Consider the following 12,466-nt stretch of genomic DNA (forward strand, 5'->3'; position numbering starts at 1 on the left):
GAAGCTGCATGAACACAAGTAAATAAGCTCTACATACATTTTCCTTTTCTGGTATATTTTCAGAATTTCAAGAGAAGGAAGATATCAAATGATTTTGGAATTAACAAACATGGCCATAAAAATTCTCAAATTCCCACAAAACTGACTACAGTAAAATGTAGGTCTGAATTCACCAGAGTGTTCATGCGGTCTTGTTTGTGCTACCAAATGCAACAGTTTCCACCTCTCTGTTCACTGTGCAACATGTTGCATGGAATTAACATTGATTTAAGAAAAGCAGCACTGGCTATAAATAAAGACATATTTGTGGGGGGAGAGGGAGTTCAGTATTCCTGACATGAGTAAATGTGAGTCATAAATTATACTAAATGTTACTTTTACACATTTTACAGCAACATTAGCAAATAGCAGCAAAGTATCAATTGAAAAAACTGCTTTAAGTCACAATGTACACAAAGAGCTACCATTTACAGCATAACATACGCTCAGTTGTGGTACACATGGCAGAGCCAGCATCTTAATCAACTCCCCATAGTTTGCAGCATGAAAAATCAAACTTATGAGAGCCGGGACAAGACAACTCCCATCTCGGTCTTCGGGCCTTCACTGTTTAATGTCTTCATCAGAGACCTGGACAAGGGGGTGGAAAGCACGCTGTCCAAGTTTGCTGATAACACTAAGATGTGGGGTGAGGTGGACACACTTGAAGGGAGAGAGAGGCTGCAAATAGATTTAGACAGACTATAAAAGTGGGCAGATGAGAATAGGATGGGGTTCAACCTAGACAAATGCAGGGTGCTGCACCTTGGGAGAAGGAATCCACAGCATACATACAGGCTGGGGAGTTCTCCTCTTGAAAGCACAGGGATCTCGGAGTCATTATCGACTCCAAGATGAACATGAGCCACCAATGCCAGACCACAGCTAGCAAGGCCAGCCATACCTTCTCAGGCATCCAAAATGCATCTCAAGCCGGTCCAGAGAGGTGATACTCCCCCTCTATGTGACTTTGGTTAGGCCACAGTTGGAGTACTGCGTCCAGTACTGGGTACCGCACTTCAAAAGGGATGTGGTCACCCTGGACAGGGTTCAGAGGAGGGCCACCCGCTTGGTGAGAGGGCAGCAGGACAGGCCCTACAAGGAGAGACTGAGGGACCTGAACCTGTTCAGCCTCAGCAAGAGGAGGCTGAGGGGGGACCTGGTGGCTGCCTACAAACTCATCAGGGGAGATCAACAGCAAATAAGAAGAGCCGTTTTCTCCCCAGCACCACCTGGGGTGACGAGGAACAATGGTCATAAGCTGATGGGGAATAGGTTTAGGTTAGAGATCAGTTACAGTTAGGTTGGCCAAAATCTGGAAACAACTTCCCAGGGACGTGGTCCTCGCCCCTACCTTGGGCAAATTCAAGAGGAGGTTGGATGATCACCTGTCTGGGGTCTTGTGAACCCAGCATTCATTCCTGCCTGTGGCAGGGGGTCAGGCTAGATGATATGTTCAGGTCCCTCCTGACCCTAGTTACTATGACACTATCTACAAAATTCAGACCTGGATTACATTAACCTTTTTACTTTGTAATGTGGGTTTGGCAAGAGAAAGACAAAAGGCGCCCCCCTCCTCTTCCCCCAGCCCTCCTCTGGCCATTTGAGGTGGTTATGGCAGCGTTTGACAAAAGGCTTACGTTAATTTTGAATCAAAATGTATGTTTCCCTTCAGGTACAGGTATTATGTTCAAAAATTAAATTAACTGCTTTCTAATCATGTTGCCTACCTCAACATTTCTTATGGAAGCAGAGAGAAGAGAATGGGCACTCTGCCAAAGCTGCATCAGAGCCCTAAGGCTAATGCAAGCCAAGTTGGTGTTTTGTTTTTCCAATTCAAAAAACATGGCAATCTTTCCCTGCAATCAACAAGTAGTAAATATGTCAAAGACGAAGGAAAGAAAATGAGAAATAAAATCCTGAAGGAGGCAGGTACAGAAAGCCACAAGAAAAGATGCAACAGGATGCCAAAGAAGAGAATAAGCTGCCAACAGGAATAGCTGATGATGTGGCCAGGTTCTGCCACAAAAATTGTATGATCATTGCATTACTTTGGAAGGGGGGGATGCCGGGAGGTGGAATGGGAGGGTTCTCCCTCCATTGGTAAAATTGCCATCAGTTTTGATTATACAAAACTCCATTTAACAATTGTTATATGGCTTGGAAAACTGGTATGACTTAAGAATTGTCATATTTACTGGAAAGGCAGAGGAGAATATTTCTGGAAGGTCTTAAGAAAACTGAACAAACTGTTCTTGAGTTATTGATCTCTACTACTTGAGCTCAAAGAATAACTCCATTAAAGACAATAGTAAGTGCATCAAGCTTTTAGAAGGGAACAGACATTCTTAGCCAGCAAGTAGTACACTGGACAGGAGAAGAGAGCTGGAAATCATTTTCCACTGAGCAAAAGGATATTTTGATAGGCAAAAACAATGTGCATCATATGTATACAAAGCAAGTTTCTCAGCTGGGTAAGGAATATTCAGGAAATGAGTAGGCCTATAGTGAATTCAACTTCATATGCACAAATGGCAGTTCCCCAATGTTATTACTTAGACTTTACTGTAAAGCTGTACTTCTTCAACCACACTGGAACAATTTATATTATACATACTGTGCAGTTATTCTAATATTATAAAAGCCTTAGTCTGTCTGTCTGTAATGCTTTATTCACACTCTGATTGGTTGTCTGAAACTATCAACCAGAGTACTGAAAGAGCGTTCCGGACAGGAGGCAGTGGCAGCGGCGCACCACCATAACGGCAAGGACAGGGTGGCCCTGCTCCCTGCAGGCAGCGGCATGGGGTGCTGGCCGAGGGGGACAGAGGGGCAAGCTCCACCCCCCGCTCCTGGAAGACAGTGGCAGTGTGGGGTGGTGGGTGGCAGCACTCCGTCCCAGCCTGCACCTTGTCATTACTAACAGACTATTAGTTAGTACTGATATAATGGGACCTTCTAGCAATACAGCTCACAACTGTTTATGTACAATTGAACTATACTGGGATATGATTTTTCACAACAGTATAAATATACTGGTAAAGAACAGGTCTCACAAACAATTGACAGGTAGCATGAACACTGTGTTTAGAGATGAACCTGTAGTCAATTCTGGATGCATATTCACCAGCATGGCAAAAGGCAGCTCTCTGCCCTCAGCATTCTTCCTCTGCAAATTCAGACTACTATGCCAAACTCCTAAGGCATTAAAATATTTTTCAGACCATTTGAAAAAATAAGTCAACATCAACAACTCTACTGACCTTTCATTCTCCTTATCTCAAAACTGGATGAACTATTTTCCATAAACTTTCTGGGGGAAACAAAATTTAGCCACAGGCAGAGGTCAAGCATACCTTCCAAAGTAAAATATTATTACACAGCTTAAGATGAAACTTTGATACTACCTTTAATTGTGGACATGGACATGACAGTAAGATCATCTTAATCTTATGAGAGGAAACAAAGTCTTTGTAAAGACACACATCAATTAAGAATGAGTTCAAGAATTACTGTGGACCTGCAAGGTGTGTCAAGGCTGGAGAGAGATTTTAAAAAGGAAAGAAGTCCAGTTCAATGGGGAAGCAGACCTCTGCTACCTGAGAGTCTGGCGATAAAGGACAAAGTTTGCTCCCACTTTTGTACACCGTGCAAGTTCCCTACAAAGAAGTCTGCCAGGCTTCAAACTAATGCTTTAGAGAGTTTACTGCTGATTGTTCAGAGGATACTGAAATGGACTGCAGCATAAATCAGGCTCCAGAAAGAACCTATGTCCTCTACCCCCCTCCAACTCTTTTTGTCTACTCAGGACCCTGGAACGAATAAAATGCCTAAGGATCTGAGCCAAAGGACTGAGTTTCCCATGCACTGCCCTGGGAAGACAAATGCCCTGACCTGGACAACAGGAGCCAAAACAAACATGGTCTCAACAAATTCTAAATGGGAGACACAATATACAGCCTCAGTCTGTGACACTCTTAGATTCACAAAGTTTCCTAGCAGCTAAAATTACGGCCACTAGGAAGGCCACATTCAAGGAAAGAAATGGCAACCGATGATTAAAACATCCACAAGGCTAGTGAGGCTAAATCTCAGAGGCCTGTTCCTTTTTTCGCTCCTGGTTTCAAATCTGTCAAGGGGCCTGAATTCTAACCTTTGCTTCTTTGCCTAAGAAAAGATAACTAGAACTGAAGAAAACAAGAGTGTCAGCTCTGAGGACAGAACTACTAGATCTGAATATGGCAGATGATGTGCCTGTACCAAGACTATCTATTTCACCTCTAATTTATTCCACCAAATCTTTTCCAGGACCTTGGACCTGGAGGGAAGAAAGACCTTTCCACCAATGCAAAGAAAGCCTTGCATCAGCAAACTTGATCCCCCCCCCCCACATACTCTCAAGGAAAACCTTAGAAATTTTGAATTCAGACTGTTAGCAGAGGGATTACTAGTTGGATTAGACCAGAGGTGTCCAACTGAAAGCCTGTGGGCCACAGAGGGTTAAGTTTTGGCCCCTGGGCTCCCACCTGGCCATTATTTCCTTATCACTGTGGCTGCAACAGCAGCCAGGATGGTTGGGCTCCTCCATCCCTCCTCTGGCTTTCATATTCTGCACCCACCCCAGGTGATGGCACAACATGGCACAGGGCAGTCTGGGCAAGGTCAAGGCTTTGTGGTGCACAGTGCAGCGATGGAGGAGGAAAGAAGGGGATGTGTCCAACAATCCATGCAGGGTTGTTGCAGCACTGGGGGGGGGGGGAATGCTGCATGGGCTTGTGCTGCAGTGGAGGAAGGCCCAGGCAGCAGGGGGAGGTGTAGGCACCTACTGCAGGGAGGGGTGGGGGGAGGAAGCAGGGGCATCCATGTGGCTCGGGGGGCCATGACCCCCATACCTGCAGCCTGCAGGGCATGCAGTCCCCAGCCACTTACAAGCTGGACAGCCCTGGATTAGATCATTTCTCAAGTATGAAGCTCATCACTAAATTCCCGATGAACAATTGTGTGGTTTGTAATCCAGTGAACTAGGTCATCTGATTAGCATTTAACTCCAGCTAGCTTCATGGCTAACAGGGACAGTTTAGCCCAATCGCTCATAGGCAGAATTATGCATCAGTGCACAGAAGAACAAGGGATAGCCACTGCTCCAAACCCAACACCAAGTCCAAGGAAAAAAAGGCTTTATACAGGGGATCCAAGAAAGTACGTGGGAATAAGCCCTTTCCACTGTTAAGCAGCTGAGATGAAACTGATGGAGAGCTATTTTGCTGCCACAGCCACCAGGTACCTCTCCATGATCTCCACATGGAGAATTAAGGCTTCACTAGCTCAGTGTCAGCATCTACCCATCTCTGAGTTGCAATGCTGAGACACACTAGGAGAGGGTTCAACATTACAATTCTTGTTTGTATTACAGAAGTGTCAACCAAGATCCAAGCCTCATTGTGCTAAACACTGTACAAACAGATTGCAAAAGGAAGTCCCTGCATGACACAACTTACAATATAAATAGACAAGACACATGTAGGATGGAAGCAGCTGTCATCTTTCGTCACATCTGCAGTGCCATAAAATATTTATAACAGTGATTGGCAGCCCTATGCCCAGGACCACATCAGAGTGCCCCAGCTTTCCCTGCTTTCAGAGACATACCCCTAGCAATCTCTGGGAATCCTGAAGATTGCTGAGGGCCCATCTCTGGAAGTGGGGAACATGCTGCCCATTGTCCTGCAAGATCAATGCATGGGACAATGGGCAACATGTATTTCACCCAATGAAGCAGACCAACTGTGCCAAGGTACATCCCAGTACAGCTGATCCATTTCTTTTGGTGATGTCCATTTCTAGCCATGGAGTGCAAAGCATAACAAAAAGTATGGGGGGGGGGGGGAAATGCCTTGCTAAGGACACACTGCTAGTCAGTAGCAGGGCTAGGAAAATAATCCATGTCTCCTGAACTACTAGTCCAGCACCCTGTCCACTAAACTTCACTGCTTTCTCCATAGCATAAGACAGCTGCAGGCACCTGCTGCAAAGCCATTCCATAACTTTCCCCCTTTTGCTGCTGAAAAAATTTAGGGTTCCTCTGCATTTGGGGAATTACTCAGATCCTCTGATAATGGGTGCACTTTAAACACCTGGGTGAATGAAAGAAGACAACACATAGCAAGGCCAGCATACATAAACAACATCATACCTGGAAAACCTTCTCTTGGATGTTCATTTTCAGAAACAATATGTTTGGGAGGAGATACCAATGGGCTTTGCTGTTTAGATCTTTCCTCCTTTGCTACAAAGTGCTCAGCTGCCAATACTTCCTCTACTGATCTGCTACAACTGTCACTCTTAAAATCAGCAGTTCTGTTCTCTGGACTTAATCTTTCATGTAACAGGGAGTTGAGTTGAGCAGATTTTTTGCTTTCTACTAAATTACTATTGCCATTATTTGTATTGCTTTCTGTCTCTAGGAAGTGAGTTCCTCCATTCTCAGATGATATACTGGATGTGACTGGCATTTTCTCACCTATCGGGAGATATGTCTTCCCATCTATTTTGTCAAACTTATTTAAGCACTGTATATCACTATTAGTTTGTACTACACAGCTATCTGTCATATTACTGCTCTGTACTGCCTGTCTGCATGAATGTGGGTCAGAAATTGAAAAGCTCTTTGTGGGCTGGGAAGATTTCTGCTGTGTACTGAAATCTTCAATGCTTGAGATGGCTGACATTTGGCGGCCCATAAAGATTGTTGCTGGATGATACAATCCTCTTGACATGGCTGTTCCGGTGTTAATTCCTGCCTGTCTTGCAACCAGCAGCTTCTGAAAAATAGAGGTTGAGATGGTTTAAGAATGAATTTCGTGTTGTAAATTGAGTTTCTAAAAGATCACAAGTCAGTTTTTGAAGAGCAAACATTATATAATTTAAATAAATTTGACTATGTTATGTTACTGCACACAAAACACATTTTCTTTATTCATTTATTTTATAAAATTCATAACAAAGTAAATGGCCCAATTCCTGCCAGATGCTGAGTGCTTCCTGCTTGATATTCAGTACTCTCCACTTCCAGAGGAGCCCAGTAGGAGATGAAATCTGCCAGCATCTCACAGGAGATAATCAATACCTTGCAATATCCAAGCCAAAACTAACTATACCAAGAGAAAAATATTGGCAAATAAATATAAAATCTTAAAATTTAAAAGATTCAGTGATAAAACCTTTTTATTCTGATTTCTACACAGGAAAAGTTAATGGAGGTCTTACCAGCATCTGCTGCTTTAATACACGGCCTTTCTATTTCCTCAGTTCATCCTCTTAATAATATTTCTATGCATGATGGGACTCAGATCCTTCTAACAAATAGTCGCTGTAAATTTTGGCCACCATCCTTTCTAGCATCTATGGTTTGTATAGGATGGTTTGAACAGGACCTCTTGATGTCCCTTCCAGCCCTATTTCTCTATAACTCTATGGACAATGCTACTGTTATCATCAGGTGGCATTACCTACTGTTCACAACAAAACTTTAACTGCTAACAAGCATCTTCATTACATTTCCCTTCATGAACAGTATTTTTTACTGAATGGCAATAAAGCTTCTGTTGAAACAACGCTTTAAACAAAGCTTGTATGAAGTGGACTAGTTTAACCACTTTATATGCAGAAAATCTGCAATGCTGGAGGCCCCTAAACGTCATTTGAAAAAGTGCATTTCTGAATGTTGCTAGACTGATAGCCTAGATACCAAAAATATTTCATCCATAGGGATTGAACTAGATGATATCTACAGGTCCCTTCAAGCCCTTCTATGATTCTATGATACAGGATACTTAATATTCTCGCGCCAATTCATTTCAATCTTGTTCTAAAGGAACCATTTTTGATGTTGTGGTTAAGGGAAAGTGATGGGCATTATACTTTCCAGACAATAAGACCAGAGCAGTGTTTGGTGTTGTGCAAGTGAACTTTTCACAAAGGAGTAAGCTGATATTTGTAGACATGTAGCTCTCATAACAATTTTAATACACTGGTTGGTTTCTGCAATTCACAAAACCAGCATGCTTTAGGGGTATAAGCGAAGCACAATTTAGTGGAGATAAAAAGAATCTTCTCTCAAGCAAACCTGACCTAACTGACTCATATGGTGATTTTACACAATTTTCTAAAACATCTATTTGCCACTGTGATCAGTACCACACTAAACTAGAGGGACCTTTGGTCTAATCCAGGGATGGGCAAAATATGGCCCACAGGCCAGATCCAGCCCACCAATTGATTGGATGTGGCCCGCAGGAAGCTCCCACCAATTGACTAGATCCAGTCCACAGCTGCCCCAGCAGTGCTCCACATGGGGCTGTGTCCCACCAAGGGCAGCCAGCACTGTGCTCCTGCACTGGGCAGGGCTCAGCCCCATGGGGAGCACCATGGGGGCAGCCACAGACCACACCACCTAGGCAAGCTCTGCTACATGTGCCCCCTGCCTCCTTCCTCCCCTCACCCTGGCCAGGACCCATGTCCAGGCAGCCCTTCCCCACACCACCCCCCCACCCCCACAAACAAACACCCCCTCGCACTCTGCCCACAGGGCAGGGGTGTGCAGGAAGCAGACTACAGCCCTTCCCTGGGCCCCAGCCCCACACTGTCACTACTCCATGACCCCACCATCCCACTCCCCACCCAACTGCAGCCCCATCCCACATAGGGAGTCTTGGTGAGTTGTTGTGGGGGAATGGCGGGGGGGGGGGGGGGGGGGGGGGGGGGGGGAGGGGGGCGAAGTGTTGACCTGGCCCACCACAACTTATCAAAACTCCCTATGTGCCCCCAAGCCCAAATAACTGCCCACCCCTGGTTTAATTCAATATGAACATTCTTGTATTACCAGGATGGAACTGTTGCATGCCAAGGCTTCCAGTTCTTTTCCCTGGTCTGAAGCTAAGTGAAAATAGGTAAAAGGAAGGCAAACAATAAACTGTAAAAATAACAATAAGTTTTATAAAATGGCTTAACTAGGAATTCCAATAAAGCTATACATGTGTTTTAGCAACAAACCAAGACATTCAAATAGAAAACAGTACATATTTAGGAATCACTGAGAACTGTTTTCATAGGTTAAATTTAAAAGAATAAGGTTGCCTGATCTTTTGAACATTACTTTCAAAAGGGAGAGCATGAGGTACAAAGAAAGATTAAGATGGGTAGTGATGAACTTGTGGGTCTCAAAGAGTACTAATTAGTATGATCATGGTCGCTGCCACAACAGTCAGAGATTTACCATTCCCACACGAGGACAACCTTTTCTGATTTTGAAAAAAAAAAAAAATGTTTAGACTAGAATGAAAAAAGAATTAGACAGCCTTACTACTGCCCACTTATCAATCCTGAACACCTCCTTGGATATAAGTTTTAAGACAACTATTACCACCTCTTTTGCTTGACACATTCTTTTTCTATTCTCATTCTTTCCTACCTCTCATTTAGCATTGTATGGTCAGTTCTTAAAATCAGCTGAATTCTGTATCATCACTGTGATAAGTACCAAAGGCTGAACAGTGTACAGAGCCCTACTTAGACAAGCTAAACTGAGGGAGTGAGCTTGCTTGGAGAAGTTAAAGCAGGCTTGCTCCATACTGAGCTGACTATACATCATGCACTGCTAACAATACATTAACAAAGCAAGCATTAGAGATGCAAGAGTCGTCTTCTTTCCTTGATGCCCTTTCTTTACTTCCTCCTGTGTGTTTGCTATATTTGTTTAAGCAAGCAGGAGCAACAGTTGAGCTAAAACAAAAGATCTACCAGTGGATCAACCCCTCCTCACCCTGAAAGATTTTACTGGTACAAGAAAGAGACTTCTTAATTGCATTTTTTCTCTGAAAGACTTAAACAAAACTTTTCTAAAATAAATAACTACTTAATTTCTAGTTTCAAGTACCTTAACATTTCTCTTTTGGTTCTCTTCATTTACTTAATAAATATACTGAAAGATGTATTTAGAGTGACTACTGCAGTAAAAGGAAGACAGAGTCAGCATACACACAATGAACCAAAATTAGTGGGCTGATGTCACAATAAAGTTAGGGTCCTAGTAAAACCTTAACAACTTCAAGCACAACAACATCTCAGAGTGGCACTGCTACCTCCTCCTTCTCCTCTACCCTTACTGTCTGAGTGTTCTTTTGGGGGTCCAGCTACCACCTCTATGTGAAAGATTCTTCAATTTACTTCATCTAGTATATGTGACAAAAACTTCCCAGTGAAACCCAGTTTTTAGCACAAACAAAAGAAAATCCATTAACTTCATAAACTGAGTTATTTCCAGAAAGCCAGGGTACCTTACTAAGATTAAGTTTACAATGTATTCCATCACTTACTTTTTTGGTTTCCTACTTATCCTTTGGGTCTCAGATTTTCTGCTTTCAAATGTATCCAGGATATGTTTTATGGATTTAGTATCTCCTGGATTTTATGTTCCAAAACAAAAAGAATTTAATAAGATATAACATGCAGCTCTGCAAAAAATAGTTCCTAGCAAACCCCTTTATAAATGTAAGAAACTCTCTTTGCCTGGTTTTGCACTACAGGACTTAGAATTTGAAACATAAAGCTTGGTCCAAATATAATTTTTTCACCAGGCAGCAATCTAAAATGAAAGAGAAAAAGGGTAAAAAATTAGGAAAAGGGATCTGGCTAGAATACTGAAGAAAAGTTATAAAATCAATTATACAAGCGGCAAGAATTTTTATGGATATCTTTTACTGGATCAACCACATGCTTGGGATAGACATAGACAGTTAGTGAATTTTTCTTCAGGCGACCTGAAGAAGTCCTATTTCCTGGACCATCACTACCATAAGATCACTCCAATACTACCAAATCAGCTATAGAATTTCCCACAGCTCTACCCGGTAGGTAAGGTGGATTTGAAGCCAAACCTCTTCAAAGGCAAAGAGCAAATGCACTTATCCATTCTATCATTCAGTTGATACAGATTTATATTTTAACTGAGTTCTTCCCCTTCTTTCCCAAGAGACAAATATACAAATTAGTGCCCTTAAAGCACTTTTCCTTTAACAAGGATACATTTTCCACTTTCCTAATTCATCAGAGCTCAACTGTTATACAATGAGGATACATGGTCTCAGCTCTGGTACTAAGTAACCAGTATGGCAGTTAAATCCCCTCAGATACAACTGCAGCCAATCTTTAGCTCTACAAATTGGCTTTAATTCCCAGCAAATCACTACTGGGAAGATGGCCATGAGATTTCCTGGTCAGCACTGAGATCTATTATGCTTCCTGAATGCCCAGTATCTCAGAGTCCCATGGTGCTCACTATGTTTCATCGACACATCCCAACTCATCACTCCAGCTAGCTAGAATAGAATTGCAGAACCTGGAGTTTCTCTGCTCTGCCTGTTAGGGAACCTCTGCTGATGTCTATAATCTCTGTTGTCCCTAGACATTGACCCCTCACAAAAGGACATAAAAACAAAATGGCAGTTGTACATCAATGTGATTAAGTCATGGAAGGAAGCATATGTGAGGCAGTACTGTCACTAAAGGTGTTCTATTTTCTATAAACTAAGAAGCTTCACTGCTCAAAAGGTTTTAGAAATTGCCCTGTCTACAATGTACAAACCCAATGAACATGGCTCCTAAAGCATCTAAAGACAGGAAGCTTCTATGATACAGAGCAATGTCTTGAGAAGAGACTTAATGTCACAAAGTATTTGCAAACCCAAAGATGCCCAGTACTCTTCCAAAGGAACCCTCTTGGCTTAGAAAGGATACCAATTAAGAATGATAAAACTTTGAATACAGAGCTGCCATGGAACTACACTTAGAAGAAAAGGTGCTCAAATCAAAGTTCTCACTTTCCATGGAAAAGAAAGGGATTATAATACAACCAACTGTCATAGAGATGGAATCCTTGAAACAGAGACCTACAGAATGGTTTAAAGACCAAAAGCACAGTGGTACAAAGACTCACAAAAAATATGTGCAGCAGTGAAAGCGATGTTATTCAGTGCATTGCTAAACATTGTTAGCACTGAGCACCCTAAGGGCTGGGCACTGCCAGCACAAGAATAGTATGCATCTCTGAAACACTAGTGTTAACCACTACTCTTCATCTTGATCTTTAGTGACAACAATGGCTGAAGTCTCAGCTGTTTGGTGTAGTGATGTCTCTTATTGACAATGTTGATGGCATAGACACCCAAGATCAACACCAGACTGATGAAGCCAGAGTACACCACAGCAAAGAGCCCCTGCAGCCAAGCTTATTCTGAATCTTGGCATCACAACAGAGTATTTGTGGTGCTGCACCTGCAGTGCATGTCAACAAGACCATGATTAATGCAGCTCTTCATCTGTACTGTTTTTTAGGTCCAAAGTACCTCTAATATGGTAACAGCCAGTGGCC

The 12,466-nt window shown here is 42.7% G+C and overlaps 1 protein-coding gene across 3 annotated transcripts in view; it reads right to left on the reverse strand.

The window, feature by feature from the left end:
- Nucleotides 1–12,466, reverse strand: part of KIZ (kizuna centrosomal protein) — a 111,444-nt gene that overhangs the window by 71,393 nt on the left and 27,585 nt on the right. For all 3 annotated transcript variants that reach the window (XM_019491029.2, XM_019491031.2, XM_019491028.2), the window contains one exon: nt 6,233–6,860. In XM_019491029.2, the coding sequence (XP_019346574.1) occupies nt 6,233–6,860 (628 nt within the window). The remainder of the gene's footprint in view (nt 1–6,232; nt 6,861–12,466) is intronic.

Source organism: Alligator mississippiensis, chromosome 1 (assembly GCF_030867095.1).
Source record: "Alligator mississippiensis isolate rAllMis1 chromosome 1, rAllMis1, whole genome shotgun sequence".
In the NCBI taxonomy this organism is placed as follows: domain Eukaryota; kingdom Metazoa; phylum Chordata; order Crocodylia; family Alligatoridae; genus Alligator; species Alligator mississippiensis.